At 39.8% G+C, this 25,591-nt stretch overlaps 1 protein-coding gene across 1 annotated transcript in view; it reads right to left on the bottom strand.

Annotated features, from left to right (window-relative positions):
• Gpc3 (glypican 3) overlaps positions 1-25,591 on the bottom strand; it is a 402,055-nt gene that overhangs the window by 135,316 nt on the left and 241,148 nt on the right. Inside the window, exon 4 of the mRNA XM_042668242.1 lies at positions 6,411-6,544. Coding sequence (XP_042524176.1) covers positions 6,411-6,544 — 134 coding nt within the window. The remainder of the gene's footprint in view (positions 1-6,410; positions 6,545-25,591) is intronic.

Raw genomic sequence — 25,591 nt, 5'->3', positions numbered from 1 at the left:
GCTCAGTGGTAGAGCGCTTCCCTTGAGCTGAAGAGCTGAGCGACAGTGCCCAGGCCCAGAGTTCAGGCCCCACTACTGGACCCAAAAAAAAAAAATTAATCAATAAAATCTGATGAAATTATTTTAAAAAGGGGGAAGAAGGATGGAGAGAGATGGAAAGATGAGATAGATATTAATAAATATAACCATATTATCCCACAACAGATTTTTCTTGGTATAAGTTTTTTAAAACACTAGGTAGCTTAAAACAAGCAAAATAAAAAAATTAGTTAGCTACTAGGCTGAGCTAAGTTCCTTACCAATGTGTTACGGTGTTTGGATGGTTTATTTTTTTATTCGGACTCTGGTAGAAAGGTGGGGATGGTATTAACAGAGACTTGTGTTTTGTTAATTTAAGCATTAGATGTAAAAGGTCAAGATGAAGTCAAGTTTTAAAAGACAGATTTAGTCATCAGATAAATGCAAATCAAAACTATAGTCAGGCACCAATGGGTCATACCTGCAATCCTAGCTACACAGAAGACAAAGATCTGAGGATCATGGTTCCAAGTGAAACCAGGCAGGAAAGTCAGTGAGACACAAGTCTCTGTTAAGACCATCCCCACCTTTCTACCAGAGTCAGAACACAAAAACATTCAAACACTATAACACATCCAAACACTGTTTAATGACTAGGTATATCTCTTGTAGACTTTTTCTCAAAAGGTTTACATTTATTTCCTTGAAATTTAGGGTGTGTGTGTGTGTGTGTGTGTGTGTATATGTGTGTGTGTGTGTGTGTGTGTGCGCGTGCGCGTGTGATTCTATATGTGTGTGTATATGTGCTGAACTCAGGGCTTGGGTGCTGTCCCTGAGCTTTCATGTTCAAGGCTAGCACTCTACCACTTTGACCCCACAGCACCACTTCTGGTTTTCTGGTGATTCACTGGAGGTAAGAGTCTCATGGACTTGCCTGCCTGGTCTGGCTTTGAACCACAATATTCAGATCTCAGCCTCCTGAGTAGCTAGGATTACAAGCATGAGCCACTGGTGCCCAGCTGGGCAAAATAGTTTGACTGACTGGAACTTTTTTTTTGCCAGTTGTGGGGCCTGAACTCTGGGCCTGGGCGCTGTCCCTCACATCTTTAGCTCAAGGCGAGCGCTCTACCACTTGAGCTACAGTGCCACTTCCAGCTTTTTCTGCTTATGTGGTGCTGAGGAATTGAACCCAGAGTCTCATGCATGTGAGGCAAGCACTCTACCACTGAGTCACCTTCCCAACCCTAGAAAGTTTGTTTAACCCAATTCCACTTTATGCCAATATACAAATACCAATCATATTATTGACAGAAACAGTGAAGCCTATGGAGATCACTTAGGACAAACTCAATATTTGTTTAAGGCATTCTGCTCAGGAAAATCTCTTCATAGATACTTCCATTCAGTGTGTTAAATGTGAAAATAAAAGCTAGGTAGGGCTCCTTTGTACACAGGAACCATTTTGCAATATTGCTGCTGGAGACGGGTGTCTCCTTTTTTCGAGGTAGGAGAGGAGGTTACCTTTGCTTTCTTGCAGTGATTTGCTTGGGCAGTCATGAAAGTAGTGCTAATTGGAAACCATTGCAAGTAAAAGTAACCTTTCATTCTTGACTGCAAATCCTGAATTTTTTTTTCAGAGGAAGGAGAGGAAGAGATAGGCAGGAACACACAGCTTTAATTTCACAAGGGTGGAGGACTATGACTTTATTACAGGTTAACAGTTGAAGGTAAGCTCACGGCGGACTATTGATTTGGGGTTTGGAAAAGGGAAAGCTATTGCTCATGCGTCCTACAAAACAGTACTTGGGACATAAAAATGACCAAGGCAATACTAATATGGAGGAAGTGGTGAAGGAGACATTCGGGAGAACAAAGGAGACAGGCTAGCAAGTAGAATGTGCTAGAAACATTGGAGATGTGATTGCTTCTATTTTGATTGTACTGCCTGTGCATCCCTCTCATTGTTCTACATCTGCTGAGGGGTCTTTTCAATATTTATCCTTTAAGGAACCCTGAGGCCATATATAGACCACTAGTTTAGTATAAAATTCCTTTTCAATTGAACTATGCTATTTCTAAGATGAGTTGTGTGATACAAACTTACCCAGCTGGGGGCAGACAAAACAAACAGATGACTTCTGAATGCTACCAAAGAAATCTGACTTTCTTTTGTGTGTTGTTATTTTAATAAGGCAAAAGGTTTTTTCAACTCATTATCAAATTCAGACAGTCTGCTCACAGACTGAATACTAGAATAGGGGTCCTATTGAATGATCATATTTTTAACCACTGAAGATGGAACATGCGCAGGAGTGTGGGGAAATTTGTAGGTGCACTAACACTACTAGAACAAAACCTCCCACGAACTTCAGCTTGTGGGGGTGCGATGCATTTAGCAAAAGAGCATCTTAATTCCCATTTCTTTTCTCTCCTTAAAAGGGTTTACAGGGATGGGAAGGTGGCTCAGTGGTAGAGCGCTTGCCTTGCATGCATGAGGCCCTGGGTTCGATTCCTCAGCACCACATAAGCAAAAAGAAAAAAAGCCGGAAGTGGCGCTGTGGCTCAAGTGGTAGAGCGCTAGCCTTGAGCTGAAGAGCTGAGGGACAGCGTCTAGGCCCAGAGTTCAGGCCCCAAGACCAGACCCAAAAAATAAATTTAAATAAATAAAGAGGGTTTACAGTGCAGATTTGAGAAAGGTAAATAAAGTCTCATATTCTCCTTTTGTTTGGTTTGCTTCTACTACCAGAGTATTCAGAAAGAAAAACTCCATCTCAGACTTCGATGCTTCAGTTTGCAACAACAAATGAAAAACATCATAGAGCAGGCACGCGGTGCCAGCAACCAAAGGAGCCAAGGCTATATGTTTTTTCTACTTTTCTTATTATCCTCTCTTTTCTTTCTCTCCCTCCCTTCTTCCTTCCTTCCTTCCTTCCTTCCTTCCTTCCTTCCTTCCTCTTTCTCCTTCCCTCCATCCCTTTCTGTCTGTCTGTCTGTCTGTCTCTCTCTCTCTCTCTTTCTTTTTTGTATGCTGCTACTGGGGCTTGAACTTGGCCTTGGAGCTGTCACTTGGCTTTTTTGTTCAAGGCTGGCATTCTAACCCCCAAGTCACAGCACCACTTCCGGTTTTTTGGTGGTTAATTGGAGAAAAGAGTCTCATGAACTTCCCTATGTGGGATGGCTTTGAACTGTGATCCATAGATCTCAGCCTCCTGAGTAGCTAGAATTACAGGTATGAGCCACAGGTGCCACACTTTTATGCTTTTTTATTTTTTACTTTTAAAAAAAAAGCTCTACATGGGATTCTATTATAAATTCATAAACCACTTCCTTCATGAAGCTTCTGCTGTAATTCCCTTGTTTTCTGTGTAGGCTATCTCTGTACTCCATATTTTTGTATGTCTTGGTATTCATACAAATAGTTTGGTATTATTTGTACTGAAGTCTATTTCTCCATTAGACTAAGCTGGACAGCAAAGACTGTGTTCTTAGCATTTTCGTGCCTAGCACACATACTATAACTAATGAGTAGCTAATGAATTACTGTTGAACTGAAGAAAGACACCCAGACATATACAAACACACACTTTGGTCAAGAACAGAAGCTTTCTACTAGTTTTACATCCATTAATTGAACTTGATGACTCACATGATTCAGACTCATAGACAAAGGAAAGGCAGGAGGTAAAGAAGGCCTTGGTGTATGGCTTGATTTTACCTTGCCAGGAAGAGATGAAAATGTCCCAAAGTGCTGCAAAGCTATTCAAAAATGCTTCTCGGATATTTTAGTGTCAGGAGGCCTATAGTGGTTTAAAAATATGCCCATAATTCCTTGATAACTCCTCCATTCAAAAGGTACCATTTAATTTCCTCCCTTTGAGTATATTAAAATTAGTCCTTGCTCCAAACAAATCAAATATGCCAGTGTTGATGGTGCTTCACTTCCAAAAAGTGAGATGTTATACCTTCTTCTTTGCAGTCTTCCATGGACCACTTATTTTGGGGAAACCAGCTTCCCTGTTATGAGGAGACTCATGGGGTTCATGTTGAGCAACTCCACCCCCTTTCCAAAAAACAGCCCTGACTTGCTAAATCTATAAATAAATCACTTTGGGAGTGGATTGTCCAACCTCAGACAAAACTCCAGCCCTGGGGATGTAGTTCTGTGATAGTACATATGAGGCCCTGAGTTTAATCCCCTGCACCACAAAACAAAACAAAAAAACAATATAGCCACAGGCAACATTTAGATTGAAATGTCTTTAGACTTTTGAGTACCTCCTGGCTAAGCCAGTCCCATATTTCTGACAAACAAAATCTGTTGATATGTTGGTGGTTTTAAATAACTATTTTTGGACTTGTTTGTTTTCTAGCAATAGGTAATTATTGCAACTCCTTTACACACTATATTTTCCTTTTGGTGGTACTAGGGTTTGAACTCAGAAGCCTAGGGCTTGCTTGGATAACTTGCTCAGTTGGCCCTCTGCTACTTGAACCATGCCCCCAGCCCTACTTTTTGCTAGTTATTTTGGAAATAAAAGTATCATGGATTTTTCTGCCCAGGCTAGTTTTAAATCAAGATCCTCCAGATCTCATACTTCTGAGTAGCTAGAATGATGGATGTGAGCCATTATTTATCCTCATAAAAATGACTAAGGATCTCCTAAAGTTTTCATTTCTATGGCAGATAGCTATCAGTATTTACTGTTTTAGAAATTAAAATGCTAACATTGTCATTATTATTTTTATAAAAAAAACTTCAAAGTAATGTCCTCCCCTTTTTTTTTGTTGTGGGCTTGAACTCAGCACTATCTCTGAACCTTTTCATGCTCAAAGCTAGCGCTCTACCACTTAAGCCACAGAGCCACTTCCGGTTTTCTGATGGTTAATTGGAGATAAGAGTCTCACAGTCTTTCCTGGCCTGGCTGGCTTTGAACCATGATCCTCAGATCACAGCCTCCTGAGTAGCTGGGATTACAGGCATCAGCCACTGGCACCCGGCAAGTGTCATATCTTAAGCAGCAGAAGACCTTTATATGCATCAGCATTGACATCTGTAGACCACCTGTTGAAGGTGCATAGTCTCTTCCATTAAGCAGACAGTGTGCCATTAGCACACAATGCTGCTTCTTCCAAGCTCAATTGGATCGTTTTGTTACACAGACATGGCATGAGGGCCTCCAAGGAAGATCTCAGCCTATCTGGCCCTCAACAAATCAATGTCATCCGCTAGCTTCCTCTTGGTCACGTGACTCTGATGCTTGGAATAAGTTCATCTCCTCCTGCTCCATTCATCACAGCTCTGTTTTAGCCTAGAAGGTTTAGGAGATGGAACCCTGAAGGAGAATACCTAATGTCTAGTTTGTGTCTTCATTGTTATTTCAAGCAATATGAATCAGATACTTTATTTGATCACTTTAAAGTGTGTGTGTGTGTGTGTGTGTGTGTGTGTGTGTGTGTGTGTGAATTTTAACCCTGACTCACTGTTAGTAATGAGAAAAGCCACAAACCAAGCCATTAAACTATAAGATCTGATTGTCAGCAGAAAATATTCTGTTCAATAAATAAGAGACCTTGAAAAGGAAAGTCTGTGTGCCACTCTATATTGCTGTACTAGTTATTTACATATGGGAAGTTTGCATTCGAATATGGCTTGGCTATAATGCACTATCTTTTTTCTCTAACATTGACAAATGGTAGAAGAACTAAATAACATTTGTTTAAGAAATCTCCCTTCTTTGGGCTGGGAAGGGGGCTCAGTGGTAGTGTTTGCCTTGCATGCATGAGGCCCTGTGTTTGATTCCTCAGCACCACATACGCAGAAAAAGCCGGAAGGGGCGCTGTGGCTCAAGTGGTAGAGCTCAAGAGCTGAGGGAAAGCGCCCAGGCCCAGTGTTGAAGTCCCACAACCGACAAAAAAAAAAAAAAATCAAGTATCTAAGCTGGTTACCAGTGGCTCATGCCTGTAATTCTAGCTGCTCAAGAGGCTGAGAGCTGAGGATCACAGTTTGAAGCCAACCCCAAGCAGGAAATTCTGTGAGACTCATCTCCAATTGACTCATCTCCAATTAACCACCTAAAACCAGAAGTGGAGCTGTGTCTCAAAGTGGCAGAACACTAGCCTTGAACAAAAAAGCTTAAGGACAGCACCCAGGCCCTGAGTTCAAGTCATATTACTGACAAAAAATCAAATATTGGTCCCATTTCTGTATATAAATCCCTTTAAGGAATGGTGAGTGCACAGAATTCAGGCTCTACGACCAACCAAAAAAAAAAAAAAAAGTAAAAAAGAAAAAAAAGAAAAAGAAACCTCCCTCCAATGGTTTTTGACCTTAAAACACAATTGCTAATTGTACTCTGAAATAGAGGTGGGGGAAACCCCAACAGATCTCTTACCGTCTTCGGCTAGATAAGGTTTCTTCATGTTCTACATGAGCAACTTTTAATACTTTCTTGTCAATAAACAGATCTTCAGGGTAATAAGCAGATCTATACTGGCGTTGTTGAGAATGGGCACATAACTTGCCAATCTGAAAAAAAAGAAATATAAATTAATGGTCTGATACATTCACAGATAGGACCACAGAAACAAATTAGGAATTGCACTTCACTTTGCTCCTCCAATTTCCTTCGGAAGAGAAGAATAAAGCTATTATTGAGAGTCAAGAAAGGTGATATGGTTTAAACCCAAATAGCCATTGATGGAAAGGAAGACAGAAGACTGTGGTTGGGAGGGAGGGAGTGGGGGCAGGGGACCCACAAGTCCATTCTGAGCATAGCCTATTAAGAGATTTTCCTGCCATGGGCACCGGTGGCTCATGCCTGTAATCCTACTACTCAGGAGGCTGAGATCTAAGGATCACAGTTCAAAGTCAGCCCAGGCAGGAAAGTCCATGAGACTCTTTATCTCTAATAAACCACCAGAAAACTGAAGTGGAGCTGTGGCTCCAAGTGGTAGAGTGCTAGCCTTGAGCAAAAGAGCTCAGGGACAGTGCTCAGGCCCTGAGTTCAAGCCTCACGACTGACAAAAATAAATAAAAAAGTATCTGCCCCTTCATTGCAACCCAACTTGTGGGGAAAGGGGTACAGCTGAAGTTAAAAAGTAGGAAGGCTAAGAACAAATGAGGAAAGAGCAAGACTGAGCCATCCAACGTGGCATGATGAAGCCCACTCACGCATGGGAAATGTCTTTCACTTTATCAATGAGGCTGTATTTTCTTCCCCAAATCTATCATGAAGCAGATTCCACCCCACCCCAGGTACAAAGCATATGTGGAGTGTATTTCTATACCTGTTGGCCCCTCCCTACCCCGTCTCTCCTCAATCCTTACCAACTTTGAGAGTTGCCAGCAAATGGTAGAGATCAACTTTTATAGCTTCTATGTGTGAGATTGTACAGCATTTGCCTTTCTATATCTGGCTTCTTTACTTCACAAAATGCCTGTCAGGTTAAGGTTCATCTATGTATAGCCCTACTTCTATGACAATACCCCTTTTATTTTGTGAGGGTACTAGGAATTAATCTCTGGGCCTTGAGCTTGGTAGGCAGGTATTATACTACTTGACCCATGCTCACAGGATTTTTGCTTTTTAAAACATTTTTTCTTAAGATAAGGTCCTATGCTTTTGCTTGAGCAGGCCTCAGACTATAATCCTCCTACCTCCACCTCCCAAGAAGCTGAGATTACAGGGATGCAGCACCAGAGCCTGCCCCAATTCTTCGATTTGACCTGTGCCACAGCTTCATTCCTCTTGTAGTTACTTATACAGAGGAAGAAAAGATGAAGTGCTAGAAACAACAGCAAGAAAGAAAAACAATTTGAGTCCTTATCTTGGGGTTCATTTTGCCTAACATCAACTTATCTGACCATTTCTGCTTGTTTCACACATATACTAGTTATTGCAAATAAGGGAAACCATGGGACCATGTTTCTTTGGGTCTGGCTTACTTCACTTAATGTATTTTTTTCCAAGTCTTTCCATTTCTTAACAAATGGGGTAATGTCATTCTTTCTGTTAGAGGCATAGAATTCCATTGTGTATATATACACCACATTTTCTTGATCCATTCATCTACTGAGGGGCATCTGGGTTGGTTCCAGATCTTAGCTACGGTAAATAATGCTGCAATAAACATAGTTGTGCTGGTAGCTTTAGTATGGTCTTGTTTGTAATCATTTGGGTAAATGCCCAAAAGTGGGATTGCTGGGTCATAGGGAAGCTCTATGTGGAGTCTTTTGCGGAACCTCCATACTACTTTCCAAAGTGGTTGAACAAGTTTACACTCCCACCAACAATGCAGTAGGGTTTCCTTCTGTCCACATCCCCTCCAGCATCTGTTGTTACTAGAGTTCTGGATTATAGCCATATTTATAAGATGATTTTTTTGTTGCTTTGTATGTCCTTCCCTCATGGTATAACCCCAGTTTTCATTGTATTTGATGTTGGTATAATTTGTGGAGGGGAAGGGAAAAACAAATTGTTTAAATAGGGATACAAGTGTACCCATTGCAATAATGAGATGTACAAGTCATTATGTCAAAAAAGCGAACTTTACAACTTTGGTGGGGGGGGGGGGGGGAGATGGGAGGGTAGGGATGGTAAGGGGAAACAAAGGAGGAGGCAACAATGCTTGATAAGAAATGTACTCATTTCCTTGCTCATGTAATTGTAACCCTTCTGTACGGTATTTTCACAATAAAAGAACTTATTAATAAAAAAAGAAAAGATGAAGTACTATATTTTATTCTATGGTCCCTTCGGGGGGAAAAGGTGACAATTATTTCCCTAGAATATCTGTTACCATGGAGGGGTATTTTTTTTTTATTCACTGCTACATTCATGGCTGAAATACCCATAATAAAAGGCAGATTAACAAGTGAAAAGCATACAAATGTGTTCAACGTAAATTTTTCTTTTGTTGGTTGTGTGAACTGAACTCTGGGCCTGGGCGCTGTCCCTTGGCTCTTCAGCTCAAGGTTAGCACTCTATACCACTTGATCCACTTCTGGCTTTTTCTGCTTATGTGGTGCTGAGGAATTGAACCCAGGGCCTCATGCATGCGAGGCAAGCACTCTACCACTGAGCCACCTTCCCAGCCCTCAATGTAAAATTTTATAGGAAATGGGAGCCACCTTCAGAAATGAAGGGTCATTTGTGCACATTCATGTTATTTTTGATGAAGTGGGTATTGCTGGAGAACTATGATTAGACAAAAGTGTTATGCTCTAATGATAACATATTGGGGCAAAACTAGTAAGCTCTGTTTGTTCAGATTCTTCTCTGTATCTCTGTGTCTTCAAAGATTAGAACATTTTTTTTTTCAGACATGCAGTAGGCACCTATCACATGACTGTCTTGTGGACATGATGTGACTGGCTTATCGACATCACATGAGAGGTGAGCATCAGCTAGCTTGTATGGCGTGCTTCAGGGCAGAAGGGATAGAGGTAGCTGACAATTCCTCACTTTTGCTGACTTCCCATATATGACCCAGGGATATTTTAGGTCAGTGGGCCCTGAAGCCATGCAAAGCATTTGGTCTGATGTAATTCACACCTGTACCCCAAGATTGGTATGAAATGCAAATATTTTATTGCCAAGAAATGCAAATACTATATTGGTTAAACACCTAACTATATTCATTCTCAGACCCCTATTGGCTGTTGGTTCTGAGAACTCTCAAGGGCAACAAAGAAATCTAACTGTAACTTTTACAGATGCCACCTAGTCGATCCTAGGCTACTCTGCTGGTTAGAAAAACACAAGAAGAATCAAGTCTTTAGTCATATGAGCCTAAAAGGTTAGAAAACCATAAAAGTGGGAGGGGAAACAATGCTATGAGATTAAAATGTATCCCTGGCTCGCTCTCATTAGCACTAAGGGATATATGTTTTCTCTAGATGAATTTTATCTCATGAAATATATTATGTAAGAGGAGAGGATGTGTGCCTGAGTCTATGAGTTTGAACGTAAATGGTGCATAATAGAAGGAGGGAGGTAGATGAGGGAAAAGGAGAGGGGCAAAGCAGAAGCAGAAATGGCAAAGCTCTCAATGGCACTAAAGGTATCATGGACACTGGGCATTGCCCTCAGAAGTCTAACAGGGTTGGGGGTGACAATGGATGTATAGTGGAAACATACTCAGCGATCAACACAATTCCCCTCTTTAGGAGCTGCACCTCAAGCTGTCGAGGCTCTAGGCCCTCTTTAAGACTTTTGTAGTTTAATTACAGAATAGCTTTCCAGCTAGACCTTAGCTGATCATTGTAGCCTCAAAAATATTTTAGGGAACATTTTGCTAAAGAGTTGCTATAAATTCAGTTTTAGATCATAGATGGAGTCATCAGAACCTTAAAGAATTTAAATATTCCTGTAGGGTGATGCAATTTAAGAGTGAACTCTCATCTTGTGGTCCTCTTTGGACAAGAATTACATGTGGTTTTTGCTTTGGGGGTACTTTGGGTCCAAAGTGGGAATTAAAAATGTTTTCAGTTGAAATAAAATAAGGGGAGCTGGCGATGGGGCCAGCCATAAGTGAAAAAGGCAAGAAAGAGTATGAGGCCCTGAGTTCAAGCTCTGAAATCAGTAGGCCTGTGCACCATCTGCACACACCCTCCCACACAACAATAATGAGCTTTATTCTACAGAATCATCTATTATATTGTTGCACACTTTTGTTTAATTAAATCTTAAAAGTTTTCAAACAAAACATACATTGAAATTATGTGATATACTACTTGAAGTTTTTTAAATAGTAGTCACCCTGGCCATTTAACAATTCCACAGGTATAATAAAAATGCTAATGTATGTTAATGTTTAGTCTGTGGTTAATGTTTTGTCTTGTTAATTTCCCCTGGGCTTTTATTACTGATTTAAATCTGCCACACTACTCAACTGATTGCACTGCTTCTTCAAACTGCATGGAAGTAAGCTCAAATGAATACTGATTAACAAAAATGAACAAACATTTGGCTAAGCAAACCACTCTTATTATAAGCTTGTAATCATTACATACATTTTCTTACAATGAGATGGGTTTGGCAGGCATTTTCCACTCATTTTTTTTCTACAGAAAATATGCATATGAGCGTTAAATTAATTTATAACCTTGTACTTCAGGAAGCACATCATTATTAATTAACTATTGATTGATCTGGAGAGAATAATGAACAATGTAACCGATTCCGCCCCCCCCCACTCCAAAGACATTTTGCTATGCCTCATTATTAACTGCTTGACCATTAAAATAAAAGCTCAGTAATAATCTGTAATGTATTATGAATCAAGCTATTTTAAGAACTCAGATGCCATTATTTAAACATTTCATCTGAGTCAATTCTTGAAATGAGAATCTTTGAAATAGGAACAAAATTCCTGCAGATAAGTTTATTGTTAAGTATGATGTATTACTTACTGTGTTATATTGAAATGAGTACAGTTTGGAATTTGAAAACCTGGCTTCAAGTCACAGCTCAGAAACTTTCTTTTCTTTGTGTTGGTCCTGGGGCTTGAACTCTTGGCCCGAGAGTTGTCCCTGAGTTTCTTTTGCTCAATGCTAGTACTTTACCACTTGAGCTACAGCACCACTCTGGCTTTTTGGCATAGTTCTGGTGGAGATAAGAATCTTAAAAGACTTTCCTGCCCAAGCTGACTTTGAACCACGATCCTCATATTTCAGTCCTGAGTAACTAGGATTACAGGCATCAGTCAGCAATGCTCAGCAACAGCTCAAATCTTATCTTTTAACAACTCTAGATAAGACATTTAATTTCTTCAGAATTCAATTTCTTCATCTGTAAAATGAACATAGAGCAACCAATGCCCATGGAATCTAACTGATGTATGAGGGTGAAGTAAAATCATGGTTCAAAGTAAAATACCACTCCCAACCATATAGAAATCCAATTATCTCTTCTGAAAATACACTACTTACTTTCTGCTGCCTATAGCAGTGTGTCAGAATCTTGGGTTGGCCAGTCAGGCACATAGGTAATGATCAAGTAATAGTACTGACAAGAAGTCTTAAACTGTAGACTTTTGGAAGATAGTAAAAGGACTTAGATGAGTCTCTACTTGGAAAAGGCATCACAGATGGGAGTCTGAGCTGAAAATACAATCTCACTTGTGGGCCTGAGATTTTTTTTTTTTTTGGTCAGTCTCATGCTAGCGCTCTACCACTTGAGCCCCAGCGCCACTTCCGGCATTTTCTGAGTAGTTTATTGGAGATAAGAGTCTCACGGACTTTTCTGCCCAGGCTGGCTTCAAACTGTGATGTTCAGATCTCAGCCTTCTGAGTGACTAAGATTACAGGTGTGAGTCACTGGTGCCTGGCAAGAATTTTGATTTTTTTTCTTGTTGGTTGTGGGGCTTGAACTCAAGGCCTAGGCACCTGTTGTCCCTGAGCTTTTTTTGCTCAATGCTAATGCTCTACCACTTTAAGCCACAGCTCCACTTGTTGAAGTTTCTTATATAACAAGAATCCCTCTTCAGAGCTCAGAGCTAATGACATTATTATTTAATCACATCAGACCAATAATGTGGGCAGGGAGGGAGGTCTAAAGAGAACTTAGTGTAATTGATCAACTCAAGATTGAATTTAAACACCACTTCTCCAAATCTGCCAATCTCTATGTTCCTATCCCAGTGAAAAGCAATCAGTGCTTATTCACTTGCCCAAGCAGGAAGAAAACAAAGCATTGCTAGTGATTTTTTCTTTAGTACATTCCTACATTCAAATACTGTTATATTTTCTGTTCTTTATAAATAACTGAAACTTGAAAATTTTTCTCTATCCTCAGGTCCAAAGTGCCACCTTGTGTATATAAATTACCTGAAATCTTATCCATTAGCCATTTATATTTAGTGTATTTGGGTGAGATCTAGTATTTCTTAAAGTTGTGCTAAAACAAGATCATCTCAACAGCCTCTTCAGTGCTCTTTGAAGTTCATGGTTATACTTCCTCCAGTCCACTTTTTACAATTTTCTGTAACCCTCTCAGGAGATGCTACGGTCAAACTTATTTTCCCAATAAGTTGAAGATTTTATTGCCATTTTATCACTCGTATGCTCTTGCAACTAAATAAAGACATTTTGAAAAAAATGTTTATAAATCCATTTATGACTCATAGGTTTAATATTCATTCTTTAAAACTTATTTTTGTTTTATATTTTATTATACAATAAAATCAATGTTATTTACAACATTTTTTGGATATTACAGAATGGATGGTTGGCTTTAAGACATGCAGATTATGAAAAAGTCTATTGCTCACACTGGAGCTACAATGTGTAAAGATTTTAGAAAAGTAGGAAATGAACTTATTAGTGAATTTTCTGAAACATAGAAAAAGAAGAATCTACTTTATACATTATAATTGGAATTAAGAAACAAAATCATAGCCGGGCACTGGTGGTTTACATCTGTAATCCTTGCTACTCAGGAGGCTGAGATCTGAGGATCACGATTCAAAACCCACTCAGGCAGGAAAGTCCGTGAGACTCTTACCTCCAATTAACCACCAGAAAATTGGAAGTGGAACTGTGGTTCAAAGTGGTAGAGCACTAGCCTTGAGCAAAAAAGCTCAGGGACAGTCCTCAGGCTGTGAGTTGAAACCCCATGACCACCACCACCACCACCAGCAACAAAAGAAACAAAACATATCTCTCTCTTGACCTTATCATCACAAAGAACTGATCTCATTGTGCCTTATACAACAGAACATTTGAAAATAGTATCACAGTTTAAGCTAAGTTGTAGCATTATCTTGAATCAATCATTCAGAGTTTAAAGAAAATGGAATTTGATATTTAAAGTAAATGTTAGGAGATCTTTAAAAGTCAAAACTGTTTGTTACAGCCTTTCCAAATAGAAATGAAAAACCCACTGACACATGCTGTAGAATAATTCAGTGCATTGCATTCGCTGGATGAGTACATGTAATAGTGGGAAAACTATTAAAGCATTCTAGGGCTAACATTGTTGACTGTCTGCTGGATGAAAAGTCAGTAGACGGAATCATGCCACTTTCCAGTGAGAGAGAAACAAACTCAATGAACAGAAAAATGGAATTAATATGTCCCCTACAGATTGTGTTTTTGTTTCACAGATGGATAGATCTACAGACATGGCCAAGGGTTGCTATTTTGCTGACATTTATCTAGTATCAGCACCAATTAACTATTAGAGATCAAGCAAGTGAAAACTTGCCAAAGAGAGCCATTCATAGTGCTGAACTACTCAAAGTGTGGAATAATGTTCAAATGCATAGGCTTTCTTCAGGCAAATGGGATGGCATTTGCAATAAGGGAACAAAATCTCTGTTGGAGAGGTAAGGATTACTCAAATTTCAAGCCCTATCCTAAGTCAGCACCCTGACACCAAATTATAACACTGGCCATTGTTTCACTAACAAACACACACACTTTTCTAAAAGCCAGTTTCACTTAAAAATGTATTTGAAGAAACAGTAAAGATAAAGTTAATTAAATCTCAACTCCTTGTCTTTTTTTTCCCCCTCGGTATTGGGGTTTCACGCTCTTGCTTGGGTTTTTCTGCTCAAGATTGGAGCTCTACCACATGATCACAGCTCTACTTCTGGCTTTTTGTTGGTTAATTGGAGATAAGAGTCTCACTGACTTTCCTGCCCAGGCTGGCTTTGAACCATGATCCTCAGATCTCATTTTCCTGAGTAGCTAGCATTACAAGTGTGAGTCTCCAGCATCCAGTCACATGTCTGTTTTTTACAATTTAATTTTATTGTCAAGGTGATGTACAGAGAGATTAGAGTAACATACATAAGGTAGTGAGTACACTTCTTATCGAACTCACATGTCTTTTTAACGGTATGAAATGGAAGGTGTGCATGCAGTACTTGTGCTACATGCTGAAGTAGCAGTGCCCAGACTCATAGTTCAAGCCCCAGGACTGGCAGCAAAAAAAAAAATCTTATTGAAATATCATATTCTTCCTGTGTGGAGATTGCTAGCATCAAATGCATGATTTCTACTACAAAATGTTGGTACGCATAATTATGATGGTTCCATGGTTTGAATGGAAGCTGCACAATCTCATTTGTACTAAGGACAGACTCCTGTCACTTCACTGGAAGAAAAAGCAAATTAAATTCTTTTTGCAGCCAATTCATAGGGAGTGAAAGCAGGGCCTCAAAGACATAGGTCCAGAGGAGGGCGAGTGTGAGAAAGTAGGAGTTACTGTAAATATGACTGAAGAGCAAAGGGAGGAAAAGCAACACTTGGCTACACAGAGCTGGTGTTAATAACTCTTCCAAGGAGTCAGCCTCTAGTCTTTTAGCAAGAGGAAGAGAAACAAAATGAGATTGTCACCCTTTACAGCAAGGGCGCAGGTCTGACCATTAGTAACACTGCTGTGGAGAACTCACACACACCAGCAGTCCAATATAGTCCCAAGGAAAAGACATGATGATGATTAGAGCTTCCTTTGTATTGACTTTCCTTTAGCAACTTTTGATGAACTGACAACTCAGCAGGCCTCTTGCTAGCATCATGAAATCGTATCTATCTACAGCCAAAGAAGGAGAGCAAGACTGAACACATGGGTGCCCTATCTACTCTGTTTTGTTAAAAACTCATTGCATGGTACCACGAAATGACACAAAAGATTGCTTTTCTAATAAAAGTAATCTCTTCATTCTCTATTTGCTTATCTGGGTTTCTCTAATATACAAAACAGTATCTGTCTCATGTCTTGCCATTCTGTCAGAGCTAATAACATATATTAATCAGAAGTGGATTGTTCTGATTCAAATTTTGGCGCCATTGTATCCAAAACCAAACCAAACCAAACCCAACCCAACCCCCCACTAATATTCAGCTATAAATCCTCTGCAAAAGACCACTAGCTAAGTTCCTATAGAACCTGCTTTAAATATCAACTGCCACATAGGGAATGAAAATTAATGAGTCACTACAAACATTAACAAAGGATCTTGCCCATGTAATTGTAACCCCTCTGTACAGTATTTTCACAATAAAAAATAAATAAAAATTTAAAAAACATTAACAAAGGAAATAATTAAATGCTGCTAATAAAGATGTATATAAGGAAGCCACAAATGCATAGTTAGCATTCAGTTGTCTAGATCACTCCATAAAAATATGCCTCATATGAAGATCCAGAGCACAAAACAGGCAGTGAAGAACTCTCATGTCTTTAAAATATTTAAAATATTTTTTGTCAGTTCTGGGGCTTGAACTCAGGGCCTGGGCACTGTCCCTGAGCTCCTTTTTTCCTCAAGGCTAGCACTTTACCACTTGAGCCATAGCACCACTTCTGGCTTTTTCTGCAATTAATTGGAGATGAGTCTCACATACTTTCTTGTCAGGGCTGGCTTTGAACCGTGATCCTCAGATCTCAGGCTCCTGAGTAGCAAGGATTACAGGCATGAGCCATTGGTGCCAGGCCCCTTAAATCTTTTTGTTGTTACTTACTCATTCACCTCCATAGTCACTCATCTTTCTAAAGCGCCAACTCTCCCATCCTCTTGCCTGGGGGTCTATTTCAGCAGGCACTCACTCTCCTGTCTCTATTACACCTTTGATCCTGTGTGTTCAAAATATACCTTTTCTCTCTTTCTCTACCTTCTTCCACGCTCATCTTTCTGCTGGCTCTTATTAATCCAAAGAAGCCATTCTATATGTGAGTGACTTCATTTACTCCCTACTGTACTGGCCCATGTGTTCTTTTTTTTTTATCAGGAATTCTCTCCAGATCTTGCTTTCCTTCTTCTTGATTCGCCCTCTTCTGTGATTTGTTTCCATTGCTGGCATGTGTATACTCCTTGACTTTGCTTTCAGATTACAGACTTGACAACGTAGACCAAGAGTCAAGGTGTTTGACTTGAATTTTTGGAAGATGGATATTTAGTCTCAGGTCTCTTGCTTTATATAAAAGGGAAAGAAATGCTGGGTGCTGGTGGTTCACACCTGTAATCCTAGCTACACAGGAGGCTGAGATCTGAAGATCATAGTTTGAAGCCAGCCTGGGCAAAAAAGACCATGACACTCCAAAAACCACCAGAAAACCAGAAGTGGTGCTGTGGCTCAACGTGGTAGAGTATTAGCCTTGAGCAAAATTGCTCAGGGACAGCACTTAAGCCTGGAGTTCAAGCCCCACAACTGACAAAAAAAAGGGCAGGAAGAAGAAATGACTTCAGTATCTAAGCCTAAATTTCCTCATCTGTAAGATGGGAAAAATAATAAGTTCTACTGGATGTGAGTAGAGAGAGAGAGAATGAATTAAATGAAAGGATAAACTTAAAGTACCTAGAATGAAGTTTGGTACATGTTCCTGCTCCTCTGCTTTTTACTATATGCTTGTTCTCTCACCCTACCCTGTAACATTACCTAAGTCTTTACAAAGTAACAAAGGGCACTTCTTCATGTACATTACACTATTCTTTTTGTTTCTATCTAAGATGGCTATCTTATCTCTGGTCAGAGAGGAAGAGAATAGGTTAAGAAAAGATATTTGCCATTTCAAGGAAATTTTTCTGGAAAGCAAAAACTTATTACTACAATCTAGATGAAACTCTAATCTTGATTAAAAAAACAACAACAAGAAATTGACAACTCCAGGGAAACATGCCTTCTAGGTTTTATTTCCTTCTGAAATTTTTATTGAGTTTCTACTTTGTACTGCAAAGAAAAAGAATAAGGCTAGCTCCACTCCTCCCCACATGGAAACAGCCATAGTTTATGCTAGTGGCCAGTGTAGCCCTTTGCCTTAACTTTGTAGATAAGCTAAAGATCTGTCTCTGGAGACAAAAATGCCCCCTAGTAAGATTTTTTTCCCAGAAAATAAAATTGCAATCTGTATTCCCTAGTACATTATTCTTGAAGGAGAGGCAACAGGAAAGAGGAGGAAAAAGGAAAGAATAAAGTAGTAAAAGGGAAGAGAAGACAAATAAAATGGAGAATTTAAATGGAAAACATAATTAACTTTCTAAGACATTTCATTCCTGAGTGGGAGCCAAAAGTCAATAAATGTGTCTTTGCTGTTACAATGAGTTTATTTAAAAGTATCCCCAGGGTGGGGATGTGGCTCAGTGGTAGTGTAACTGCCAACCAAGTGCAAGGCCCTGGGTTTGATCTCCAGCAAAATACACACACACACACACACACACACACACACACATGCACGCACGCACGCACGCACGCACACACTGCCCCTGACTTAATAAGCTTGCCAAACTCTATTCCCACTAATTTAAAGCCCACCAATCCAACCTGGTGGCCTCTTGGCATAATATCTATGTAGATCTTTTGACTTAGCATCTCCTTTAGCACTGTTTTCCCCAAACAAATATTGGCTCGACAATATGGCCATTTTACTGTGGAAACGAGCACTTAGCTATTTGTATGCAATTTATGATTAAATCTAACCTGAGTTTGGAAGGGTAATGTGATGAAAAGCTATGCATTAGCTTTCTTCCCAGTGACTTCATGAAGGCTTTTTAAAAAGATTAGTAGTCATAAAACTCAAGTAGAAAAATTATTAATGATGTGAAGGTCTCTTAATTAGTTCTCCACTTCCCTAATAGCAGTCTAAAAGTAAGATTCTTTTTTATAGAAAGCAGTTTCTTTAGAAACAAGATTCATTTCCCTCCCACCCCTCAAAGCTTTTTTCCCCTTTTCTGGAACTAGTCCAGGCTCTCCAAGATGTACAAGCTTCTGTTTCCCAACCTCGCCTCCATATATGCAGGTGGTGAGGTCCAATGTGGGAGGCCTGACTCCTCTAGCCACTGTGGTGCCTTTTATTATGCTTTCCAAAAAACGTTTTAGCAAGGATTTATTTTAGTCAAACAGGGTTAGAATAAGAAGAAACTAGAAAAATTCCCTGGTACCTGCTTGTTGCCAAAGCCAGCTATACTGTAGTAGAGGTCATGGAGAGGCAATGTACAAGTCCCTTCTTGCCAGAATCAATGGAAGGTCTCAGGATCTGGGTTGATTTGCATTGCCCAGGACATAGATCTGAGCCCTGGAATAAGTCCTAAAGCAATGTAAGGTTCTCTTCCTGCTATTAGGCCTCAATCTCCACCTAAACCCCAAGCTTCTGTTGTTTCTTTCTTTCTTTCTTTCTTTTTTGGCCGTGGGGTTTGAACTCTGGGCCTGGCACCGTCTCTGGAGCTCTTGAGCTCAAGGCTAGCACTTTACCACTTGAGTCACAGCACCACTTCTGGTTTTCTGGTAGTTTATTGGAGATAAGAGTCTCACGGACTTTCCTGCCCAGGTTGGCTTTGAACTTCGATCCTCAGATCTCAGTTTCCTGAGTAGCTAGGATGATAGGCATGAGCTACCGGCGTGCAGCTTCTGTTGTTTCTTGACCAGCCATCCATTTCCTCACAGACCCTCCCTTTGCCTCTACCTTCAGTTAAAAGAAACTTCATTAGAGAAAATGCCTCCATAACATCATCTCTGACCTTCCTAAGTAGGGTTGTGATCTTATCATTCCCACACATAGGCTGGTCTCTGTTTCATTGACTTGTATCACCCCACTTGATTATAAACTCTATTGAGGCTGGCTCTTTTCATGTCTCCATTCCTATCACATAAGCAGTATATAGTGTATCCAAAATGCTCAATGAACACCCATTGAATATACACACAAAACTGTGACCTTGATAATCTTGGCTATTGCCACTTAGCTATGCATTTGTTAAGGGAAGACATCTTCTCAAATGAAATCAGTTCTCTGAAAATAGCTAAGTATAACAAAAGGATCTTCATACACGTTGTCAAACATTTAAGAATTAACATTTAAGTGTTCTTTTCCACCCATATTTTAAAGCCTTCAGTTAATTAACACTGACACTTTGAAAGTCCTAGAAATAATCAGGATCATTAGCGTCAGTCTGACAAAGGTATGAAGAAAGTTTCTCTAGCCCAAACTGCTTTCACAAGATTGTTTGGAAATAAATAGCTCACTGTGAAATTTATGACTTGCTTTATATATTAATCAATAGTACAGTAGTGCTCTAACAAGGTTAAAAGTGTTCTCTGATTTCCATTATAAAGATAATTTCAATCAAGCAGCCTAACCATCTAACAGTATAGGTCATTCTATAATTCAATTGCACTAATGAGGATGGCATGCATACAAACAAGAAAATGAAACAGGCTGAGGGACCAAACCTAGAATAAAAATGGTTTATAGAACAACAACAATAATGATTTGCATCATGCATTTTCAACAACCTTCACAGAACTCATTTGCAAACAAAATAGAATCATTCCTCATGGCCCAACAGATACCTTTTGTTTTTGCCTATCCATTTTGTGTAAATTATATATGTTGACCTCTAATTGGCTATAACTGGAGCTCATTTCAAACAGCACTTTATATTGATTTGCTTAGACTTGTGTAAGAATGTAAATAGGGGGAAATAAGACGGACAGTTGCTATTCACTATTTCTACAGTGGGCTATATTTCAAAGACTCTCCTTGTGCAAAATGTATATTTATGCTTGATTCTGTCCTTGTAAAGAAGTTCTCAGGCAACCTGTTAAAACACAATCCAAAAAATATCTTGGTATAAAATGTCATCTTCTATTTTCTGTCTCTTCTTCACACACACAAAAAAATGCTTCTAATAATGAAGTGGAGCTGTGGCTCAAGGGGTAGAGCACAAACCTTGAACACAAAAACTCAGGGATAGTGCCCAGGCTCTCAGTTCAAGTCCCAGGACCAGTGTACACACACACACACACACACACACACACACACACACACACACACAAAGCTTCTAATAATAAATCTATTGTAGTTTCTGGAATCCTACAATCAAAAGCAAAGAAAACCAAGAAGCAACTTCTGATGCTAGTTTGAATACATTCGAGTACAAGAAGACAGAAAAATTCTAAAAGAAATCTTAGGAGAATAGCCACAGATCACATAAAATAAATGGACAGTACAGCAGAAGAAATACCAGGCTGGTGGTCTGAAGGCAGAGAGCTTAGGCCTGTTTTGCCCTTAGCTGGGTCATCTGTGGCAAACCCATTGCCTCAAATCCAATGCCTCAGGTACCCTGAGGGCTTCTGGGGACCCCAGGTTCCCAGCCACATCCCCAAGGCTCCCAGAACCTTCTACAACACAGTAAGCACTGGACAAAGCTGAGAAATGAATGAATAAGTAATTGTCTGGGGCTGACATAATTTGAACACACCCAATTTATGTTCATAGTAAACATGCATCTTTGGGGAAAAAAAAATCACAGGCCTTAGTTTTTTGGTTTTCCAAGTGAAGAGATAAGGTTAGATCTTTAAGAATCTTTTCAACTGTCATTGTCTTGAGGCTAACTATAAAATGAAGAAGTTACTTTAAAAAATTAAACTTTTATACTATCCACAGGACATAGGTAAGGAGAAAAAGATGCAAATAGAAGGTTTTGATGAACAGAAACAAAAAATAGAAACAAACTGGGTGCTGGTGGCTTACACCTGTAACCCTAGCTACTTAGGAGGCTGAGATCTGAGAACTGAGGTTCAGAGCCAAGCCAGCCCAGGCAAAAAATGTCCCCATGAGACTCATCTCCAATGAACCACCAGAAAACAGGAAGAGGAGGAAAAGAGCTCAGGGACAGCACCCAGACCCTGAGTTCAAGCCCCACAACCACTACCAACAAAAAATAGAATCAAAGATTCTTACCTAAGATCGATATTTTTCCAAGGATATAAACATGAACAGATCATTAAGGAAACCGTGGGATTTGGTAGGATACTTCCTGTCATACCTCTGACAGAGTAGAACTCCACTTTACAAATTATACCATGGAGTCAATCCCAGAAACCAAGTTCCAGATTCTATGGTGAGCATCTTCCTTGATGGACATGTGTGAATGTTTCAAGATGGACTTTTTTTGTCTATATTTTTACACCTAAGGGTTTCGCTTGAATTCTTATCTCGCTAATTAGCCAAATAGCACAAAGCAAACATGTTGAAATATTTAGAGATTTTTCTTTTGATCCCAGAATTCACAGATGGTACAAAAGCACCCATTTAGTATATGGTTTGTCCTGTTTGTTTTATTTTTAAAAGCCATAAGTAAGTGTCTCTGTTCATTTGCTTACTTTGCCATGTTCTAACTCTCACTTTATTTTGCTGGCTTGGCTCCCGGCATTCCATCAGACCAACTAAATCTCCTTACTCTGGCTCGAAAAGATAAAACAAGGAACTATCTTCCCTGTCTATGTTGAGCCTTCCTAGCGGCAGGGCTGATAAATTTGCTTCCTTTTTTTATCCAATAGTCTCTTTCATTCTGCAGAATAAAGTTCCCCAAATAGATGCCTTTATTTGGGGTATCTTAAAAGTTGTGTGTTGCTTTGCAAGTTATACTCAATGTGTGTTTTGCTCTTCCGCTCATATTTTGCCATCAAAATACAAGACCAGCTTCTGGGAGAGTTGAGTAAGGTGGGCATGAGTAGGAATTCTGGGTATTAATTGACATTGAGAAAGGAGAGATGCTGTTTAAAAGAAGTTTGTGAAAGGTGAAACAGGGAGGTGGCTGCTTTTAGGGAAGCATGGTGGCCTATAGAATCAGGCTTCAAGGTTCAGGGACTGAAATAAGGATCTATGAAGCCACAAGGAATCCAATCACATAGTCTGGGAGTCTATACAGATTGTGAATGGTAGGTTCATGGAAGTAAGAAAAAAAGAGGCAATTTGACTCCTACAGTACTTACTATCAAAGCCAGAATGAGTGGAAACTAAAGTCAGGGGAATAGATCTCCTGATAACACCAGAGGTCTAGAGTAGTTGGATGGTCCCAAATAAGGAAGGCATGGAGTTGAGTGACTGAGAAAATATAAGAATTAGATGAAAGGCTGGGTGCTGGTGGCTCATGTCAGTAATCCTAGCTTTTCAGGAAGCTGAGATCTGATGATCACAGTTCAAAGCCAAACCAGCAGGAAAGTCTGTTGAGACTCTCATTTCCAAGGAACCACCAGAAAACCAAAAGTGGCACTGTGGTTCAAAGTGGAAGAGCACTAGCCTTAAGCAAAAGAGCTCAGAGACAGAATCAAGGCCCTGAGTTCAAGTTCCACAGCCGACCCCCCCCCCCAAAATGAGTTTGATGGAAGAACAAAAATATGTATTTGGGGCTGGGAAGGTGGCTCAGTGGTAGAGCGCTTGCCTTGCATGCATGAGGCCCTGGGTTAGATTCCTCAGCACCACATAAGCAAAAAGAAAAAATCCAGAAGTGGCGCTGTGGCTCAAGTTGTAGAGCGTTAGACTTGAGCTGAAGAGCTGAGGGACAGCGCCCAGGCCCAGAGTTCAGGCCCCATGACTGGACCCCCCCCACACACAAAAAAAAGAATATGTATGTATGTGTGTGTGTATGTATGTATATGTATGTGTATATATGTATATATAGAATATATATATATGTATATATCCTAGAGAGAACTTTACTTTCAATAGCAAAAGTAAGGTAAGATTAGACAATTTTCCAGCAATAAGAACTCCTATATTATTCTTAGGATGTGTCTATCAGCAAAAATCCTAGAGGGAGGGATTGGAACAGAATCATGCCCACAAATGGCTCAATTCCTATCACCAGTAAATCTAGAGGCTGCCAAATTAAAACACAGCATCCAGAAGAAATCAGTGCTTAGAAGGTCCGCATCATCCAGGGTGGCTCAGATTCCTTGAGTCCCTGGCATAGCTTTCCCCTTGTCTTGCTACTTGAGTTCAATCCTTTGGCAGGTCCCTGATGGGTCAATTGACTTTTGACAATGATACTAAGAAGTATTCAATGTTGAAAAAACATCTTTTCAACAAATGGAGCTTATTTACCATAAAAGTTGGAACACTCTGAAGAGGCAGAATAGATACAAACAGATAAGACATTTTAGACAGCCAATAAAAAGGTTAATGTCCAGAAACAAGAGGCTATCATTCAATTATCTCAATAACATGGAATAGATATCTATTTACCAACCTCAACTTAATAATCATTTAACAGTGGTACCCAGCAAAAGCAATTTAGCATTATAGTGCACCATTTACATTTCAAAACAAAGGAGCCATAAACACAGCTTGAGTCCTCCCTCTGTTCCCAAGAATTTCAGCAGTAAACCAGAGCAAAGAAGATGAATGTTCAAAAATTCCTATTGGGAATCCAGATATATGGTACTGCCCTGTGTTCACCCATCTTCCTTGCAGACCACTGTGAGTGGCTAGGAAACTTGATTGCTCAACCCAGCCTCTGGCTGGCTGGGAATCAATCTACTTGAACACCTGGGAGCGGAATATAATGGATCCTCCTTGCAAGGCTTGGAGAAATGGAGGAAGAGGCCTTTGTCTGTACACAGTGAATAAGCCTGCTCCAACACACATCAAACTCTAAATGCAAAGCTTAGTAGGAGCTTTTTAAGTCCTCAGATATGTGAAGAACTTAGCTTAGCCATCTCACCACAAAGAGATACTGTAACATTAGGAAAATAGCCCAGAAATTCTGCTGCAACCCAGCTTGTTTAACTTATTGAAACAGTTTGCTGATATCTGTGTTGCTATCAGGGACCTTGTCATAGGAGCTCAGTAAATATTGATTAGTAATGGTGCTGCTAATGAGGGGGGATCCCAAATATAAGTACCCCATGGGAGAGAATGTCAAGGGCTAAAAAAGGCTACTATGGCTGGACACCAGTGGCTCACGCCTGCAATTCTAGCTACTCAGGAGGCTGAGATCATGATTCAAAGCTAGCCCAAGCAGGAAAAGCCATGAGACTCTTATTTCCAATTAACCACCAGAAAACTGGAAGTACAACTGTGGCTCAAAGTGGTAGAGAGCTAGCCATGAGCAAAAAGGTTCAGGGACAGTGCCCAGGCCCTCAGTTGAAGCCCCATGACCAACGGGGGAAAACAATCTGTGTGATGGGTTGGGGGGCGGGTGGTGTTGTTCAAGGCCAACTTCAATCCCCAGTATTGCAAACAAATAAGTCTCTATGGTGCTATTAAAAATGAGTGTTTGCAGAAATGGAGGGATAAAAGGTGAACAAATGCAGCATTGGTGCTCACTGGACACTATGTGGAAAACGAACTATACAACTTGTAGGTGGGGATGAGAGGGGAAAAAAACTGGGAGAGTGAGGGACAGAGTAACATTGTCCAAAAAGCAATGTACTCATTATCTGATTTATGCAACCGTAACCCCTCTGTACATCATCTTTATAATAACAATTAAAAAATAAAAAGCAAAAAAAAAAAAAAGAATGCTGTAATTGATTATTTCTTAGTATTTCATCAAGTCTTTGGTCAGTAATAACCAGTGCCAAGACCATTCTGAATGGGATCTTTCAGAACACAACAGTTTGGGTCATGCATAATTTTTTTTAAAAAAATCAATGTATTACAGATTCAGGCAAAATTGGTAGGGGAGAAAACAGACTTTAAAGCTTGATAAACACAGATGCATGAGGAAAATGTTTACACCAGTGTGTATTCTTTCACTCTCTGCGGATCTGAGGTTTGTTAACATCCTTTTCCCACGTGTTGGAAGTCAAGTATGTTTTATAATTTCTGTCAAGTTTGATCATGTC

The sequence above is a fragment of the Dipodomys spectabilis genome, unplaced genomic scaffold (genome assembly GCF_019054845.1).
Source record: "Dipodomys spectabilis isolate Male_0828 unplaced genomic scaffold, ASM1905484v1 ptg000423l, whole genome shotgun sequence".
Taxonomy (NCBI): Eukaryota; Metazoa; Chordata; class Mammalia; order Rodentia; family Heteromyidae; genus Dipodomys; species Dipodomys spectabilis.
Note: the sequence above shows the minus strand (reverse complement) of the source record. Positions and strands in the feature narration are given on the sequence as shown.